The sequence below is a fragment of the Sarcophilus harrisii genome, chromosome 3 (genome assembly GCF_902635505.1).
Source record: "Sarcophilus harrisii chromosome 3, mSarHar1.11, whole genome shotgun sequence".
Classification (NCBI taxonomy): domain Eukaryota; kingdom Metazoa; phylum Chordata; class Mammalia; order Dasyuromorphia; family Dasyuridae; genus Sarcophilus; species Sarcophilus harrisii.
The window spans coordinates 400,684,149-400,705,092 of record NC_045428.1 but is presented as its reverse complement, the minus strand read 5'-3'; the positions used below and the strand labels follow the sequence as shown (position 1 = coordinate 400,705,092).

The 20,944-nt window shown below is 33.9% G+C and overlaps 1 protein-coding gene across 9 annotated transcripts in view; it reads right to left on the bottom strand.

Moving 5' to 3' along the window:
- Positions 1-656: 656 nt before the first annotated feature.
- The window catches only part of LOC100935394 (neurabin-2-like), a 31,168-nt gene continuing 10,880 nt past the window's right edge, over positions 657-20,944 (bottom strand). For 3 of the 9 annotated variants that reach the window (XM_031960452.1, XM_031960455.1, XM_031960453.1), the window contains 8 exons: positions 17,889-17,986; positions 17,049-17,169; positions 14,913-15,017; positions 14,213-14,315; positions 10,067-10,149; positions 9,598-9,694; positions 4,527-4,671; positions 657-809 (listed from right to left, as the gene is read on the bottom strand). In XM_031960452.1, the coding sequence (XP_031816312.1) occupies positions 727-809; positions 4,527-4,671; positions 9,598-9,694; positions 10,067-10,149; positions 14,213-14,315; positions 14,913-15,017; positions 17,049-17,169; positions 17,889-17,937 (786 nt within the window). In that variant the 5' untranslated portion in view covers positions 17,938-17,986 and the 3' untranslated portion in view covers positions 657-726. Of the gene's footprint in view, positions 810-4,526; positions 4,672-9,597; positions 9,695-10,066; positions 10,150-14,212; positions 14,316-14,912; positions 15,018-17,048; positions 17,214-17,888; positions 17,987-19,322; positions 19,681-20,088; positions 20,250-20,537; positions 20,559-20,608; positions 20,706-20,944 lie in introns of those variants that run through there. The other 6 variants (XM_031960456.1, XM_031960457.1, XM_031960458.1 and 3 more) reach the window with 6 other exon arrangements.

Genomic DNA, 20,944 nt, shown 5'->3' with positions numbered 1-20,944 from the left:
TTTTCTATGTTTAACATATATTTGAATACTTTGCCATCTAGGAAAGAGGATGGGGAAGGGAGGAGAAAATTGGAACACAGGGTTTTTCAAGGGTCAATGTTGAAAAATTATCCTTGTATATGTTTTGAAAATAAAGAGCTTCAATAAAGAAAGAAAATGTAATAGTATCAAAAAATGTAATCACACTGAAGAGATTTACAATAATAGGGAAGCCTGTAAGATTTGCCTTCTATCTCATAATGAGTTCTTAGATATTGATTTTTAATTTGTCTCAGTTTGTAATAAATTTGTATAAATTTATATAAATCCATCCAAACATGGATCATAGGACTCTTGTGTCTGTTTGCTCTTACACACTGACTTATCAAATAATTTTTAGGATCATAGTTTCAGAATGTGAATGCCATTCTATAGATCTTAATTTGTCAGATGAAGAAGTTGAAGCCCCAAGTGAATAAATACCTCTTGCTTATGGGCAAACAGGTAAAGTAGGAGAGCCAGAATTTGAAGCCAGCTTCTTTGAACATCTAGCATTCTTTCTACTATTTCCATGACCCATGACAACAGAAGCATTGGAAGTTACTGAACATAACTAAAAGAGCTTTTTAAGGCAAAGACAAATGAAAGCAAGAAAGCAAAAGGGCAGATAAGCAGTTAATGCCAAGCAGGAAGAAACTTTTATTTATTCAGTTTTAATTTTGCTATTAAAAGGCAAAAGCAGAAGTATTACCGGAACCATCTTGCAAACCTTCTTGCAGCCTTTACCAGTAGTGATCTTTGCATAGGTGATGTTCTCTTATTTTTTGCATCTAGGAATAAGAAGAATTCAGAACAAGTAAAACACTGAAAACTACCTACATCTATGAAAAAAGGACAAGAATAATCATATCATTATGTTGACAGTGTACATGGTATAGTACCTAGAGCACTGTATTAGGAGAAACGAATTCTGGGATCTCTACTCTATGTGACTAGTTAGTTAAAGTATTCAATATTCCCAAGTTTCATTCTTTTCACTTACAAAATGGCTTCAGGATTGAACAAGGTAACTTCCAAAGTTCTTTCCAATATGAATCTACAATGATTTATTTCACGTAAATATTTGCCATTTTCTTTTCCAATTAAGGGTAGATTTAGGAAAACAAAACATTAAGTCCACTAAAGAAATTCAATCAGCCTAACACCAATTTAACCAGGTCATGTTCATGGTAGTTAGCATGAATAGTCAATGAAAGCCAAGCAAACAAAAAAGGTAACAATTATCTTAATTAAGATAATGCTTTATCCACAAGTTTGCTCTCTTGTAAGCTTATGTGAGCAAAGCTCATTGCTATGGGAGTCTCTTAACTGGTGAAGATCAATGTTCTGCTCCTGTAAGGAATGGGGCAGAGCTGGTGAAAATGACAGAGAGCACTTTGGTCTCTTCAAGACTAGTATTTTTCTAGCTCTGCAGTTGTTTCAGGCACTTCTGTTTCCCAACTTTCAAATTTAAGATGGAAGATGTCAACACTATTTGAAGTTGCTTAGGGAAAAGACTCAGAGAATAGTCATGAAAGGAACTTGAGAGGTTCCCATTTTTCTGCACTTGAGATTTGGAGGAACTTTCCCATGAGTCAGATTCAGGAGTTCAATTGAGCTGAAGTACCTTGTAGAACTTCTTCCCTCTGCATTCTTTGTTATATATTCTCCTATGTATGCTTTTTCTGAATGGTATTTTGCTTTGATTTGGTTAGGTGAGTTTTTTGGCTATTACTGTGTGTGGTCATTGTGGAACTGAACTTGATAGGAAGGAGTCAAAGCCTTGGATCCAAAGCTCGGGGTTGTCCTCCTCCTTTCCCCATAATGAAACAATGATTAGAAATTAGCTTGCATTTGAAAACCATATCCCTTAGACTAATAATTCTTAAGGGAGTATATATATATATATATATATATATATATATATATATATATATATATATATGTAATTCTAGCCCATTACCATCTTTCTCTGAGGAGAGCAGAGAAGCCTATATATTCTGGCTCCAATGTCCTGTTTCTCCTTCTGTTAGCAATGAAAATCTTCCTTGGAGAATGGGGTGGGGCAAGGGGAGAAGAGACTAGAGAAGTGTATTTTCTCTCTTTTCTTCCTCTTCCAACTTTTAAACATTTTTATTTAAAGATTTAGGTTCCAAATTTTATTCCTTACCCCCAACCTGAGATGGTAAGCAATCAGATAATAGGTTATACATGTGGAATTATGTAAAATATTTCCATGTTTAGTCATTTTGTACAAGACTACTCAAATAAAAGAAACAAAAGTAAAAAAAAAAAAAAACGTTTCAGTCTGTATTCAATCACTATCAGTTCTTTGTCTGGAAGTGGATAATGCTTTACCATTAATCCTTTGTGATTGCCTTCGATGATTGTATTGTTGAAAATAGCTAAGTCATCCATAGTTCTTCACTGAACAATGTTGAGGTTGTGTACAATGTTCTCCTGGTTCTGATCACTTCACTATGCACCAATTCATGTAAGTCTTTCCAGTTTTTCTTAAGTCATCCTGCTTTTGTCATTTCTTACAACATAATATTATTCCATTACAATCATATACCACAACTTGTTCAGCCATTTCTTAAATGATAGTTATCCCTTTGATTTCCAATTCGTAGCTACCACAAAAAGAGCTGCTATATTTATATACAAACAGGTGCTTTTCCCTTTTTTGGGTATCTTTGGGATATAGAGATAGTAGTATTATCTGGCTCAAAGGATATGCAGTGTTTTATAGCTCTTTGGGCATAGTTCCAAATTCCTCTAGAATATTTGGATCAATTCACAACTTCACCAACAATGCATTAGTGTCCCAGTTTTCCCACATTCCCTCAAACATTCAACATTTTTCTTTTTTTTTTTCATATTAGCCATTCATAGGTGTGAGGTGGTACCTCAGAGTTGCTTTAATTTTATTTTATATTTCTCTGATCAATAGTGATTTAGAATCTGTTTTATATGACTCTCACTTTGATTTCTTTGTCTGAAAATTGCTTGTTCCCATCCTTTTACTATTTATCAACAGGAGAATGATATGTATTTTTATAAATTTGGTTCAGTTCTCTATATATTTGAGAAATGAAACCTTTATTAGAGATACTTGCTAAAAAAAAAAAAACTACTTTTCTGCTTTCCTTGTAATTTTGGTTGCACTGGTTTTGTTTGTGCAAAAACTTTTAAATTTTATAAAACAAATTATTTTACATATTGTAATGCTCTCTTTATCTTCTTTGGCCCTAAATTCTTCCCCTATCCATAAACCTGACAGGTAAACTATTCCATGATCTCTTAATTTGCTTCTGGCATCATATTTTCTGTGTTAAGTTCTCTATTCATTATGACCTTATCTTAGTATATGGTGTGAGGTGTTGCTCTACACAACACCTTTCTGTTATATTGTTTTCTACTTTTCCAAGCATTTTTTGTCCAATAATGAGTTTTTATTCCAGAAGCTTGAATCTTTGGGTTTATCATGTATTAGATTACTCTGCTCACTTACTATAATGTAATTTGTACCTAATCTATTCCACTGAGCCACCATTCTTAATTCTTAGCCAGTACCAGATTGTTTTGATAATTATCACTTTATAATAAGAGCTTGAAATTTGGTATAGCTAGATCCTCTTTCACATTTTTTTTTCATTTGATTCCTTTGATATCGATGGACTTTTGTTCTTCCAGATGAATTTTGTTAATATTTTTCTAGTTCTATAAATAACTTTTGATAATTTGATTAGCATGGTACTGGTTATAGGTGAAATTGTCATTTTTATTATATTGACTCAGTCTACCCATGAACAATAGTTACTGGGTTTGTCTTGGCAGATAGATTCCCAAGTATTTTATATTATCTACAGTTATTTTAAATGGAATTTTTCTTTCCATCTCTTGATGCTGGACTTTGTTGGTAATATGTAGAAATGCTGATCATTTATGTATGTTTATTTCGTATCCTACGACTTTGTTAAAATTGTTAATTATATCAAGTAGTTTTTTAGTTGATTCCCTAAGATATTCTAAGTATAAGATCATATCATCTGCAAGTGATAATTTTATTTCCCCATTGCCTATTCTAATTATTTTAATTTCTTTTTCTTCTCTTATTTCTATAAGCTAACATTTCTATAATACATTAGTTATTTGACAATGGTCTGCCTCTTTTTGAACTACACAATGATACTTCTTTGAGACAAGCTCTTACAACATCTATACTAATAACACCTATACTTGTTTGCAAAGTTCTAGGCTTCATGATCCAAACTAAGAGTTCAGATATATAGTGCTCCATAGAAGCTACATTTTACAGTGACCCTTATGTAAATGTTGTCATCAAATAACTAGGATAGTTATTCTCCATAGCTTTCTCCATTTCATTACATATCTCAGATGACATTATCTTAATGTCATCAAAACTACAAATATTCTTCAATAAAGCCATGCCTTTAAAAAGTGAGCCCTAAAATAAAGCAGGAACCATATAGGTTCAGGCTTACCCAAATTGGAAGATTCATGGATCTCTATCATTCCTCTGGAAGAGTTTATGGGTGGATATTCTTTTTCTTCCAACTTTGGCTCCATGTCCATCCTAATTCTGTTTTTCTTTTCATATATTGATAATTTAGCTTCAGCTTCTGCGATCTGAAATAAAAAAAATTCCTTCATTTTCCAATGATTCCATCTTATTTTTTTATTATCTTTACTTGCATACCTCATATTCCTGAGTAGCTGATGTTATCCCTGCTTAGTGTGTCTTTGCACTATTTGCTCTTCAGTTAACTTACAATTCATTCACTCTTCATAAATTTATTTACCTGAAAGTTTCTTGTCTATCCTCTGTGGGACAGAAAAATTGAAAAGATATGGTGTCTATCTTTGAGAAATATGTAATAACACAATAATGAAATTGAAGATATATAGATACACATATACAACTAAAAAATATAACTGCTTGAATTTTGCAACTCCTTATAATAAAAAGGGACATTGAGGAGACTACTTCCAGCTAGGAGAATATATTGGATATAGAGGATTTATATTCAACTTCTTATAAAAAAGATTGAAGCTGATAAGATTTATAGAGACAGATTTGAGCAAGTTGACTTTTCAGGCAAAAGGAATGGTGTAAACAAGGGCATGGAAGTAGAATGGAGCAAAGCCCATTTGGAAAAAAGTCAAGTAAGACAAGATATTGCAATATCAGATTTGTAAAATTGCATGTGAGAAGTAAGCCTGGAAAGACTTATTAGGGGTCAGACAATGGAAGGCTTTGAGTTTAGACTTTGTTTCATTATGTAACAGGGATTCATTTCCAGTTTGTGAGCAGAGAACTGAGTATAATCCTAGAGAGCACAAAGACTTTTTACATAATAGGATCAGTGTCAGCAATCTTTGAGAAATTCTGGAGAAATACCAGAAAGCCTAGATGTGAAGATGTCCCCAGTATCCAAAAGGGGTGAGAATTTTTTTTTAAAAAAAGAATTTCTAGAAAATCTATATATGATATGATATGAAATATATGAAATTGAGGTGGTGGAGCCAAGATGATGGAGAGGAGACATATCGTTATCTGAGCTCTCCCTAATGTCCCTCAGCTAAATACCAAATCAAGCCTTTAAACTGTTTCTGGAGTCACAGAACCCATGAATATTTGTAGTGTCACAAATTTCCAGCAGAAATTATAGGAAGAACTTCAGAAAAGGTCTGTTTCAATTGGCTCAGAGGGAGGCAGGCTGAGCACAGGTTCAGCACAGAGACCTAAGGCAGTGTGGGATCCATATGCCAGAGAATGTACTGGGAGGAATTTACAGCAGTGTTGGCTACTCTGTCCTGGTTGCAAGCTGGTGGATCAGCAGAGTAGCTGTGAGACATCCAACACAAATACTAGAGGCAAGTAGTGAGCCTCTGAACCCCAGAATAACACAAGACTTCCCAGCACCAGAAGTCAGCAGCACCAACCCAGTGCAGCCACTGTCACCTCTAGAGGAAGCTTGGACAATCCCCCCTTTGCCCTAAAAGCAGACCTCAACCTTTTTTAAAAAAGTGAGCAAAAAGCAAAGAGAACTTTGACCATAGATAGTTTTTATGGAGAAAGAGAAGAACAGATCTCAGACCCTGAAGAGATTAAAAGCAAATCATCTCCAGATGAAGCTCCAAAGGATGATATGTATTGGTTCCTATCTCGCAAGACTTTCTTGGAAGAATTAAAAAAGGATCTTAAAAGAGAGTTAGGGGCTTATATCCCAAAGACATCTTAAAGGAGGGAAAGGGATCCACATGTGCAAAAATGTTTGTGGCAGTCCTTTTTGTAGTTGCAAGGAATTGGAAACTCAGTAGATGTCCATTAATTGGAGAGTGGCTGAATAAGTTATAGTATATGAATGTTATGTAATATTATTCTTCTGTAAGAAACAATCAGCAGGCTGATTTCAGAGAAGCCTAGAGAGACTTACATGAACTGTTGCTAAATGGTGACATGAGCAGAACCAGGAGATCATTGTACATGGCAACAACAAGACTATATGATGATCAATTCTGATGGACATGGCTCTCTTCAACAATGAGATGATTCAAACCAATTGCAGTTATTCAGTGATGAAGAGAGCCATCTACACACAGAGAGAAGATTGTGGGAGCTGAGTGTGGATCACAACATAGCATCATCTTGATCTGATTTTTCTTGTGCACCAAGATAACTGTATCAATATGTATGCATATATTTGATTTAACACATTTTAACACATTTAACATGTATTGGACTACTTGTCCTCTAGGGGAGGGGGTGAGGGGAAGGAGGAAATAATTTGGAACAGAAGGCTTTGCAAGGGTCAGTGTTGAAAAATTACACATGCATTTGTTTTGTAAATAAAAAGCTTTAATTAAAAAAGAGAGAGTTAGAAGAGAAATGGGGAAAGGAAATGAGAACATTACAAGAGAATTTGGAAAAGGAAACACAGAAATTATCTGAAGAAAACTCCTTACAAAATAGAGTTAGTGAAATGGAAAAAGAAAACAACTCCTTGAAAAAAGAATTTGTGAAATGAAATCAATGGCTTGAAAATAGGTTAGAATTTAATAACTTAATTTAATAATAATAGTAATAGAATAGAATAATGTAATAGAATTTAATAAATTAGAAAGGGGAAGCCACAATAACCAAGAGCTCACTTGAGTTGTCTAAACATTTCACATTCAAAAACCAAGATCTTGGTTTAAAATATTTAGCTTAAAATAATTTCCTTTTTCCTCATTGCTGTCATGTATACCATCAACTTCCTAGTCCCTTACAGTCAATTTTTAATTTTTAATTTTCAGTGCCCCTCACACCCTATTCCCTGACCTACTTATTTGTAAGTGCTTTACATCTTTGCAATTTCCCCAAGCCATTCAATTAAATTCACAGTTTATGTACATAGATTATTACTTCCACTTCTGTGATTTTGCCCACTTCATTTCTCTCACCTGGAATGCTTTTCATAATAGTACCTGCTTCTCTGGGTAGATGAGAGGTTCAAATGAGATAATCATTGCAAAGAATTCAGCACAGTGCTTGGCACAAAAATGCCATATAAATGTTTTCATCAAAGATGCTCCAAGTCATTATTAATCAGAGAAATGCAAATTAAGACAACTCTAAGATACCACTACACACCTGTGAGATTGGCTAAGATGACAGGAAAAAATAATGATGATTGTTGGAGGGGATGTGGGAAAACTGGGACATTGATTCATTGTTGGTGGAGTTGTGAACGAATCCAACCATTTTGGAGAAGTAGTTTGGAACTATGCTCAAAAGTTATCAAACTGTGCATACCCTTTGATCCAGCAGTGTTACTACTGGGATTATATCCCAAAGAGATTATAAAGAAGGGAAAGGACCTGTATGTGCACGAATGTTTGTGGCAGCCCTTTTGTAGTAGCTAGAAACTGGAAACTGAATGGATGTCCATCAGTTGGAGAATGGCTGAATAAATTGTGGTATATGAAAATTATGGAATATTACTGTTCTGTAAGAAATGACCAACAGGATGATTTCAGAAAGGCCTGGAGAGACTTACACGAACTGATGCTAAGTGAAATGAGCAGGACCAGGAGATCATTATATACTTCAACAACAATACTAGATGATGACCAGTCCTGATAGATCAGGCCATCCTCAGCAACGAGATCAACCAAATCATTTCTAATGGAGCAGTAATGAACTGAACTAGCTATACCCAGAAAAAGAACTCTGGGAGATGACTAAAACCATTACATTGAATTCCCAGTCCCTATATTTATGCACACCTGCATCTTTGATTTCCTTCACAAGCTAATTGTACAATAATTCAGAGTCTGATTCTTTTTGTACAGCAAAATAATGTTTTGGTCATGTATACTTATTGTGTATCTAAGTTATATTTTAATATATTTAACATCTACTGGTCATCCTGCCATTTAGGGAGGGTAAGAGGTGAAAAATTGGAACAAGAGGTTTGGCAATTGTTAATGCTGTAAAGTTACCCATGTATATATCCTGTAAATTAAAGGCTATTAAAAAAAAATAAATGTTTTCATCATTTTTCTTATTCTTCCCCATCTTTCTACCAATCTAGTCACATCAACTACTTTCAAAGCCAAACTTTAAAAACCTTATGTATCTCCAAAATACTTTCCAGAATTATTATCTATTCTTCCTTTCTGAGCTTAAGAATTCAAATGGAAAGTAAATAAACTAGCTATATGGCTTTTAGCATATTATTAACTGACTCATGCTGGGTATTCATATACATAAAATTAACTCATGGTGCTGGGGAGTTGGAATAGATATTTTCAAGGCTATTACTAATCTTATGGTATCAGTTATGTGTTAGTTATCAAGTTTGTTTTTATGATCTAAGAAATCCATCATAAGCAGAGTAGTGGTTGTAAAGATTGAGGAAGATTGTTTGGTCTTAAGAGAATGATTTGAAAGCATGGAGGCATCAATCATTCCCCATGCAATTATGTGATCATGACAAATCTCTACTTTTTCAATATATGGGAATGAGTATGTAGAATCTTGACTTGGAAACACAGTTATGACAATAGTGAATACATATTACTAATAGCACTTGAAAAGAATATTATGCTGTTTTTTTAAAAAAAAATCTTCCTTAACTCAGAATTCTTAGGAATAAAAGGAAGTGGCATTTACTCTCTTCAAAAACATTCTTGTTTTTCACTTCTTACCAAAACTAGCACCCATTCCCATTTCAGAAACATTGCTTTTATTCCTTTCCTATTTATCCTCTTTTCTTCTCTTCCTTTTTCCTTTCCTCATCCTTTCTTTTTTCTTCTCTTTCTCCCCCTCCTCTTTTTCTCTTTCTCTTTTCTCCTCTTTTTCCTTTTCTTCCTTTCTTTCCTCTTTCCCCCTTCTCTTTTCTCCTTTTTTCCCTTCCTTCTTTTCCTCTTCTTCCTTCTCCTCCCTTCTTCTCCTCTTCCTAATTTCTTGTATCTCACAACATTCAGGAGACTGCATACAAACAGGTCTTCTAAATCATTGTGTAATAGAAATGGGAAAAGTGCCCGTGAATTGAACTGTCTCACCGTGGCATATGCTGTTTTGAGGAATTCAGTATCTTTCTGAACTTTTTTTTTCAGAGCACTTTTTGTTGCTAGTTCTCTTTTTTTGAATTCGATTTCTCTGGAAAAAAGAAAAACCAATAATGTGTTATAAGTGGAGAAACTGACTGTAGATTTGATTTGTAGATTTTGTAGCTGACTGTAGATTTTGGCATTTTTCCTTTATATTGATAATCTAGAATTTATTCAGACATTTTTTATTTGTCAGGCATTTCATGCTTCTCAAGGTTTTTGGAATAATATTATGCTACTATAAATTTATTTGAACATGTACTACTTTTCCTCCATTTAGGATATTCCTAATAAAGGGACCTATGTCAGAGACATGGATTATATACTGTAAATTTTGTTAGGTTGACCAGAATATTACTACATTGCACTCTAAAGACATTCTATTATTTTGCAATCTTATTTGTAATAGATGATAGTGTACCTGTTTCTCCAGAGTGATGCCAGAGTTGAAGCTTCATAATTTGGGGTTTCCTTTTCAGTAATTCTGTTAGTTTCACCTCTTTCCTTTAGAAAGGAATCATTTTTGAAAGAGATAATTAAAATATAATGTTAAAGGAAACAAAAGCAAACCTTTTTTAAAAATACCAATCTGAGACTACTCAGGATGAACTTTTAATATCTGTAACTCAAAATGATTTTTCAAAATTTAAAGAACAAGTATGGCCCAAAGTGGAGATGTGAAAAGTGACTGCCTTCTCAGTTCCTTTGCAGAGAACTGGATGGTAGACAGATATGGGACATTACATTTTCGGATGTTTTTCAATGTAGTGATTGGTTTTGCTGATTTTTTTCCTTTTCTTCCTTTTTTTTGTTACTTTAAAAATATTACTTCTTATAAGGTATGGGTTTCTTGGGAGAACAAAAGGGATGCTGGGAGAAATTCTGGTGATTGTGTAAAATAAATGATATCTATAAAAATTAAGAAAAAAACTTTTAAAAATTGAGGTTATTTCAATAGTCCAGGCAAGAGATTTTATGATCCTGAGACAGGATAATAGTGTTCATGTGAGCAGAAAAAATGTTAAGATGTCAGAGATGTTGTAGAGGCATGGTGAGAAGATTAGTTGATTGATATAAGAAAATGAGGGAGAGTAAAGAGTTTGGAGATGACTTTTAGAGAAACAAAGGTAGTGTCCTCAATAGAAATAGGAAAACTTGGTGGACTAATAGGATTTGGAGAAAGATAATGACTTGACTCCAATTTGTATATCTTGGTACATAAGGTAATTAATGCATATTGATTGTATGGGTCTGAAGCTCAGGACATTGATTCTTTTTGGATCTATGGAACCAAATGGAGCTAATGAGATCATCAAGAAAGAAGGTGTAGGATGAGAAAAGATTACATGAAGTAGACTGTGGGAAAACACCCAGATTTAATGAGTAAGAAATAGTAATCCAGGCTAGAGGAATAAGATATGATCAATTAATAATAGAAACATCAGGAGTTTCAGAGCAATCAAAGGTGGGAAAGTAATCTATATGTGGAAGGGAAGATCCACAATGTAAGAAGTGGTAGAAAGGCAAGGAAATATGAAGTTTGAGAAAAGACCATCAGATTTAATTAATAATTTTAATGTTAGTAAACTAAAGGTCAAGATTATTAGTTAAAAAAAACAGAAATTAAAGGGGCCCACCATTACTATATCTCAAACTGTATTATAAAATATTCATCATCAAAATTATCTGGTAGTGGTTTTAGTAATATTAAAAAATAAAAGGCAAATGGGTGGAACAGATTGAATAATCAAGACTAGAAGCAAATGAAGCCAAAAGTCGAGTAATCAGTGAACCTGAGAGCATGAATGAATGAAGATGGGGGAGGGGAGGAGAGAGGAGGAATGATACTGTTTTAGAAAAACTATAGGGAAAATAGAAAAGCAGTTAGGCAATAATTAGGTTTAGAATAGCATCATACAGTATTTATGAGCTCTGATGGGATAAACAGCTTAAAATAAAAAATATTTAAACGTCATGGAAAATAGAAGTTTCTTTCAATATATGAGTGGGAAAGATGTTTGCAACAAAATAAGGTATAAAGGTCAATCATAAAAAACTAGACAATTTTAACTATGTTACATTAATAAACTTTTGTATGAGTAGAATCAATACAACTTATAAAAGAAGAAACTTTAAGCTGGGAATATCTTTTGAATTTAATTTCTCAGTTGAAAAGTCTGCTTTTTCAAAATATATAACGACTTTGGTTTTTAAAGTCATTTCCCTAGTAGATAATTCATCCAATAATAATATAAGCATGCTTTCCTCAAAGAACTACTAAAAACCATCAACAATCATCAACAACCTCATGAATAGGAAGGGAAATAGATCAACCAACTAACCAACTACTTTTTTCATTTCACATCAAATTGGCAAAAATGATAATATATGGGGATAGACATTTTGAAGGAGCTATGGGAAGATAGATCAACTATTAACTAATTATTGGAGGATATGAAATAAACCCAGCAATTCTGAGAAAAATATTTGGAATTATATAAAAAAGATCATTAAATGTCCTTATCCTTTCATTTAAAAAATTTTTTTGAAGCAGTTAGGGATAAGTGACACATAGGGTCACACAGCTCTGAGGCCAGATTTTAATTGAGGTCCTCCTGATTCCAGGTGCCAGTGCTCTATCAATTGTATCACTTAGAAAGGACATTAACCTATGTCCTTTTAATCATTAACTCCACTGTGACAAATATGTACTCCAAAGAAGTAAAAAAAAAAAAAATTCATATACACAGTTACCTTTTTTGGGGGCTGGAAACAATGTAGGTATAACTCTCCATTGAAAAGAGATTGACTGAACAAATAGTGGTTTATTAATATGATATGTTTAGTTAATGAAGAAGCCATTATTAAACATGTTATGTGCCAGTCACTGTGATGAGCTCTAGGGATACAAAGAAAGGCAAAAGCATGGTTCCTTGCTCTCAAGGAACTCTTGTTTATTGGGGAAAGTATATCAAAAACTGTACATACAGCAGTATAGAGCATAAATGGAAAATAATCTCATAAGAAAGGTTATTAGTTCAGGATGACCATGATTGGCCCTAAATATGGAAGGAGCATTCCAGATGATTATTTCAGGAGGCTGAATTTAAGCTGAGTCTTATAGGAAGTCAGGAAAGCCTGGAAGTAGAGGTGAGGAGATAGAACATTTCAGTGTGTGTGTGTCTGTGTGTGTAGCAGTTAATGAGAAGGCATGGTAGTTGTAAAATGGGAGTATAGTTTGTGAGAAGGGCAAGAAATCCACGGTCTCACTGGATTTCAGAGTATTTGGAGAGGAAAAAGGCATAAAAAGACTGGAAGAAACAGGCCATGCATTGCAGTATTTTAAAAGCTAAAAACAGGATTTTATGTTTGATCCAGGAATCTCTAGCATTTATTAAATAGGGCAGAAGTATGGTTAAATCTTGATTTTAGGAAGATCACTTTAGCAGTTAAGGGTAGGATGGATTGGAATGGAGAGAAACTTTGATGTAAGGAAAGGCTGTTGGAATAGTTTAGGGAGGAGATGAGGGAGGAGAGCATGCATCAAAGAGATGACTGAGGAGATGGAAAAAGGGGGACATTTAAGATATTGTGGAAGTAGAAATGGCAAGTCTTAGCAGGACATTGGACACATGGGATGATGACAATTGAACTCATGGGAGCTAATGTGATTACCAAAAAAGCTGTTGTAGAGTGAGGAGAGCAATAGGATTCACAAGTAGTGGGTACAACTGGGATGTAGACTCCAGAGAGTGAGATGGACTAATCATATGGGGCAGAGGAGGAGCAGATGGAGGTGGTATTATAAAACTCAGGGAAGAAAGACCATCCAAGAGAAGAAAAGGCTTGATAGTGTCAAAAGTTGCAGAGAGATCAAGTTGAATAAGACATGAAATAAGAATTAGATTTGAAACAAAAGAATCAGTGGTAGGTAACATGAGAGTGCCATTTCAATGTTGTAGAAAATGACAAATTCAAAGAATTCAGAGATGCAGAATGAAATTAAGAACGGATTATTATAAATAACTAAAATTAATATAGACAAAAACATCACTAAAAGGTTGCCATTCTCTTAATTGTATTGAAAAATCTTAGCACCCAGAAAAAGAGAAAATGAAAAAGTTTTCTCCACTTAGTAGAGTGGCTAAATAGTAGTTATAGAATGTTGCATGTTCTGTCAGATGCAGTTATATTGGCAGGTTTTGTTAATTTCTGTTTATTTATTTATTTATTTTTGCTGAGGCAATTGGGATTAAATGATTATATATATATATATATATATATATATATATATATATATATATATACAGACACACTCCAAGGAACTGCTCAGTGATAATTGTATGGGATAAATCTGGAAAAGACCAGGCTGTGAAAACAAAATGCATCAATGTAATTATAAAAAAACAAAGAAACCCAGTGTGGTGAGTTTCTAGATATTTACTAGCATGTTTCAGACTATTGCAGCTAAGAACAGAGATTTGTTTTATAAATAAATTATTTTTAATAATGGATAATAATGAATTAATTGAGCTTTTACATCCTTTATAGGTATTTCATTTAATACCTGTTTCGCTGAATCAAGGAAACCTCTTTTCCTTTCTTCCTCTTTCATTAAGTGTTTGATGAGTTGCTTGGTGTTCTCAGGTGACTCTCGTCCAATTTGAATCCTAGTCACATAATAGCACCGTTAAGTTTTATGACCATAGAATAGTAATAGGGACAAATTGAACAGGCAAATATATCAACTTTCAGGTTTCCAAAAATCTTTTTAGATAGATTAGCATTTAATTATCAAGAGAATACTAATTTGTCATTAAAGATAATTCAATAAAATTATCTCCATTTATGAAGTGGATATGTAAAACTGGGCATTCTTTCCCCCACACCCCCAGGCAATTGGGGTTAAATGACTTGCCCAGAGTCACACAGCTAGGAAGTGTTAAGTGTCTAGGACCAGATTTGAATTCAGATCCTTGTGACTTCAGGGTTGGTGCTCTATCTACTGAGCCACCTAGCTGTCCCAAAAAATACTAGGTACTCTGACCAAGAGTATAAATGGATCCTAAAATTTGCATTGTTTGTTATACAAAATAAAGTTATTCATATTTAACAACAAAAAGCAAAAAGCTGGGGAGAGAAATGCTTCTTCCATAATCTATCTTTTCTTCTACTTTTGCTGTTTTTACATAAATTGAATAAAATTTCAATACAATAGATAAAAGTAGCATTTTTTGTATGACAATGAATGCAGTAAATGTATTTACCAGACACTATGTTCCATTTTTTTAAAAGTAGAGTCAATTTCTTCTTTGGTTAATCCTATTAGACTTGTACCATTGACATTAATGATTTGGTCAAATAATTGGAACCTGAAAAATACAAAGACTATTGTTCATATTATCAGTAAAGACATCTTCAGAGATTAGATTAATAAGTCTATGACCCATAATTTCAGGGTTGTGAGTGCATCCCCTTTATAAACATAAAACACAACTTCTGGACAAATTGCTATTAGGTTCTGAGATTGTCAAATTTGGGATGGTCGAACAAATTCATCACCATGTAGTGAATTTGGGGATCACCTTCCCTAAACTTATTTAGATTATTCAAAGTATGACAAACACAAAATCAATCACTAGCTCCATGTTCAGATCCTTTCCAAGTTGATAGAAAAATCTGATGTCTCCCCTCTTCTGGTATTGCCTTTCAGAACCCAGAATCATCTTCATTTTATTAAGAGGCATAAGAAATGGAGTGTTCAATTGAGAAACAGATACTTTAAAATCTCACACATAAAACAAGTCTCTCCCTCAAGAAATATGGATGTTTTTCAATTTCATTATCACAATATTGTTAAATTAATATTTATAATCATCATATTTATCTTTTAAATAAAAATGTGAATAATCTACTCAGAAGTTGGGCTCAATTATTCCACTGAAGGAAGCTTCAACTCCTATATAAAAAACTGGGGGCCTAAATTAGAGAGATTGTCAATTGATAAGCTAGTAGAAGGCACTTCTGGTGACACTGAACAGAATAAAAAATGTGATAAAACCCAGAAAAAAATTCTCCTGAGCCTGAGACAAGGGCATTTTAGCCATGTATCAGTCATATCCTACTCAAGCATAACCAAGTAGGCAAAAATATAAGAATAATGCAGAAATGGTTGTATATGTTGAGGTGAACAGTGATCAAGAAGCTCGTTGAGTGAGAATTGATAAATAACATTAATATTTTCTTTCACCTTAATATATTATTGATGGTTAGTTTCATTTGGAAAATTTTTGTCAGAGAGTCAGCTCAGAACCTGATTTCTATGAATACTTGGCAACATGTTGGAATTTCTTACTATGATCTTTTTTCAAGTAATTGCTTATGATTTGTTTCTGGTAGTACTTTGTATGTTCAAATAAGTATTATATCTGGGTAGCCTGGACTTGAATTAGGAATTAATTGTAGTCCTATCAAACCCTAATTATCTATACTTATTTTCCAAGGAATAGGGCTATCCTGTCTTCTCAACTAACTCAAAAAGCTGAGAAACTATATGTATCAGATTGGTTTTGTAAAGTCCCTAAAGGCCTTACAAATGATTAATATTCAAGTAGATGATTTTGAAGTGGAATGGTAGGAAGAGTGGGAAGGTGACTTGGGAAGAAGAATTTATAGATACATTCTATGACTTAAAATTTTTTTTTTGTCTAGCTCCTGTGCATGTTTACTAAAATGATCCAATTCATGGAAATTGAATAGATATCCCTCAATTGGGGAATGACTGAATAAGTTTGGTATATAAATGTAATGGAATATTATTGTTCTATAAGAAATGATAAGCAGGGTGATTTCAGAAAAGCCTGGACAGTTTTACAGAAACTGGCTAAGTGAAGTAAACAGAACCAACAGCAAGGTGGTGAATGATCAACTGGGATGACCTTGCTTCTTTTTCAACAATAAGGTGATTCAAGGCAATTTCGAATAGATTTGTGATGTAAAGTAGCACCCATATCCAGAGAGAGAAAGACTGAATGCAGATCAAAGTATTTTCACCATTTTGTGGTGGTGGGTGGTTGCTTATTTTTTTTTTTTCTCTCATGCTTTTTTCTCCTTTGATCTGATTTTTTTTCTCAGCATGACAAATATGGAAATATATTTAGAACAATTGTACACCTTTAATCTATATCAGATTGTGTGTTATCTTGGGGAGGGAGCAGGATAAGGAGAAAAATTTAGAACACAAGATTTTGCGAAGGTGAATGCTGAGTTTTATCTTTGCATGTATTTGAAAAAATAAAATGCTACTAAAAGTAAATAAAATAAAATGGTTTGTTTCAAAACATACTCAGGTTCCCCCTGCAAAACTAAGTTATATAGAATTATAAGGTCAACTCCAAGCTTACTTTCCAGATTTATGGGCTGCTCCTCCTTTGACAATTTCCATGATAAAGACACCTGGTTCCTTCTCCTCCTTGTCTGCTGGATCATAGAAGAGACGAATAAGGATTCCCAGTCCCTTTTCATCTAGAAGTACAAAAACTCCAGATGATGTCCCAAAGTATTTAAATCTGTGCCAAGTTATTAAGACACATATTCAGATGAACCAAGTGGAAATTTCCTAGCTAGTGAAATGTTTGAGTTCTACAACTTTATTGGGAAGCTAGCCATTTGTAACTCAGATTGTACTTCTTCCATAGCATTAAGCTCAATTCCACAAATCTTTACTAGGTACCTACTCTAACCTTGGGCTCAGAAGGTACAAGGATGAATCAAGACACTGAGCTGGGATTAAGGAATGTACAATCTACTAAAAATAGTATTATCCATAATGGCCTCCAGGCAGGTCTACCAATCTGTTTAACTAGAATTGTAGCTGATCTAAAGTATGCATGATAATCCTGGGCAACGAGTTCCTAGGACAAGGACAAGTTGAGAATGAGTTCATCCAGTCTGCAGTGGGCAGCCACAGCTCCTGTGTCTCTTTCAGGAAAGGGTTCTACTGGTTAAGAGAGTGAGATAGCAGCTGGATATTTCTTTTGGGGAGTATGGAAGGCATGCTCAACTTGTGATGAGTCTTATTATGTCTTAACAACTGTGAGGTTAAATGACTTGACCAAGGCCACATATGCAGTAAATAAGGGAGGGGAAACTTGAACCCAGGTTTAGAAATCTGCTTTTTATCCATTACACATCAAGGCTCTCAATTAAAATATGAATTTATAAAAATAAATTTCATAACTCACCTTTTTCAATTTGAAAAGAGATTAACTCCATTTTACTGAGTCTTTGCATTCTTTGCCTCTTGATTCAGGCTTGTTGCACAGGGCAATCCCAGATCTCACTTGAATGGGAAATCAAAACTTTTTTTTAAAACAGGGTCAACTAAATTTGCCATAAAGTTATAAACATTAATTCTTAGTAAAAATTCTCATTTTCATGATTGAGAAATTCATTAAAAAATTTTTTTTGTCATAGCAGACACATCCCCTCTCTCCTCAAGAGTAATTTTTTCTCAGTGCATTTCATGTATCCAAATAGACTTTCCAACACTTTATTATATTTGTGATTTTAAAAGAGCTAGGGTCTAATGAAAGGAAATTAAGTCCAAAGGAATTTATAATGTAGAAATATCTCAAGTGATATTTATAGCACATAAATGATGATAAAGGCACATGGAATTTGCTTATCTCCAATGTTAGGTTGGGCCATCACATACACATCAGATTTGTTCTTTCTCTGATGATGTCTTTAGCCTCTAGCTATATACTCTTCTTTTACCACTATTCTTCCTTTTCCATCCTCTCCCTGGAAATACCTTTCTGATTGCCACAGAAAGATAAGTTCCCTGATACCTGTCTGCCTGTGAATTTTGGAATTTTAATTGGAAAATTAATGAGACAGATTTGATCAAATTTTTTCATTTCATTTTTTAATTACTTCCAATGAAATATCTATTTCCCTCTTAAGTTCCCCCGATTGTCCTATACCTTGGAAGGATCATGGATGCCAGGAAAACTCAACTGAATAATGTCACAAGTGCTGGGAGCAGAACTTGGACCATCAAAGAAACTCTTGGAGATTATTTTTAACTAAACTCACAGACTTTCATCTGTACCCATAGGTTTTGTTAAGTCATCTTAATCAGACTTTGCTTGCCTTTTGCTAACTGTGAAGTTCTGCAAGACTCTTATCATTCTTTTCCCTAAATCTCTCTATAATATCTCATTTGACAGATTTGTGTAGTTAATCCATAGTAGAATTTTCAAAATTCTTTCTGCTTATATTTCTTATTCCTTACACCTTAGCTGCAAAAATAGACAAGATCTGGGTTCCCCAAGTTTTGTGATATACATATATATAACATACTATATATATAGTACATACATTTGTCCATATGTATAACACAAATACACATAATACGTACACAGAACATAATATACATATTATCTATAAGTATACATGCAAAATATCTGTAATATATACATGGAAGGAGAAAGAGATGCAAAAGAAAAACACATCTGAAAAAAATCATGTTGTTGTTTTATTTGTAAAGTGAATTGCAGAAATCTTAAGTGATCCTTAAGGCAAACCACACCATCAGAATTATGAAGGAATAAGTTATATCACTTTCTTAGTAAACTTTAAGATAGAAGTTGAAAAACAGAATTTAAGATTACCACGAAGGTGCTCTTGAGTCAGTGGAAGTCAGTTAAGAGCAAGGAGAGGCACCTGGTCGGCCACCTTTCCACTTAGGGCTCTTCCCAGAGGGCTGCTTTCAGTCTCAACTTTCTTTCTATTCTCCAAATTCTGCTCTCCAGTTCACAAGCAGCCTTGCTCTCATCATTGTACCAAATCTACTTAGCCTCTTCTTCATCATTATACGTGATTCTCTTCTTAATCATTATGATTATCTTTTTCTTCCAGGCTTCATGTCTCTCCTGTTGTTAATCTAAAATCACCTTTTCATCTCCATCTTTTTTATTTATTCTTCTGCTCTGCTTCCCTCTGCTCTTCCTATGCCTCAGGCTTTTTTTTTTTTTTTTTTTTTTTTTTTTTTTTTTTACTGCTGGAGTCCTAGTTTTTTTTCTCCAGTTTTCCTCTATTAACATGGAACAGTTCATTCTACTTCTTTTACTGTTGGTCTTTTAAGATTCTCCTCAAAACTATATTCACTTCAAAGTGCTCTTGGCCAAAAGCAGTCTTTGTCCCGCCTCACAATCCTAAAATTATCCAATCTACCTCACAGTGTCTTGTTTTTCAGCACAAATCCAACATCTCCTTTTCCATTCTGATGGAATATCAGAAGCTATCATCCCTCTTCCCACTTTCCTTAGTCCCTTTAACCTTACAATCCCAAATTATAAGGTATGTGATTAAATTCTCAACAAGGAAAAGTGAATTTAACCAGAAAATAAATGGTTGGTAAATAAAGCAAGCATATACCTATTTCCAAAATGCCTCAAAGTTCCAATGAAATGGGGATTGATCAGACACCAAAATTCAAATTCTTCAAAACACTGCTCACCAAAAGCACCAAACATTAAACTATCCCTATTTGCCACTCCACCCATATGAAACACACTATAAAGGGAATTCTAGTGATGCCTCAGTGATGTCTTTGAGCAACAATGCCTTATCTGTTACCATGGAAATAAAGAATAACAAATACTTTATGATGTAATTAGTCCCAGAAGAAAGAATAGCAATAACAACAAATAGTGTGACCTTTGACTCTGTGGCTCAGGGAGGGAAGAGATCAAGTCTTAGATATGAGTTGAAGTGAGCTTCGTTGATCCCTCAAAGACCCCAAGCACATTACCCAACAGTCATTAAACTGAGACAATATATACTAAGTCATCTGTTTTTGGTATTGAGGTTTAATCTTTAGTTACCTGGTTATTCCATTCTGTAACTGCCTAGTACCCCAATAGTTTTGAGTGTACATACATTATATATGGTTTACCTCTCTAATTGACTGCATTTGTACATAAAGTTTCATTTTTCATTTGGTGCCTTTTGTCTTAGTTTTTTACTTCTGAGAGGAGAGGATGTCTTATAGGATTGCCTCCCAATGTAATATGTCATCAGCTTGGTAAGAAATGAGATTAATAGCATTCTATTTTGGAGCTTTCTCTTCTGATGACTTGAGGAAAGAGCTCTAAATTTAGTAGTAAAAAACTTGGGCTAGGACCCCAGATTTGTCCAAGAAAAGATCACCACCTCTCCTAGCATCAGTTTCCTCATTTGCAAAATGGAATAAAGGTAAGGTGGAATAGCAAAATTTATGTATCAATTCTCC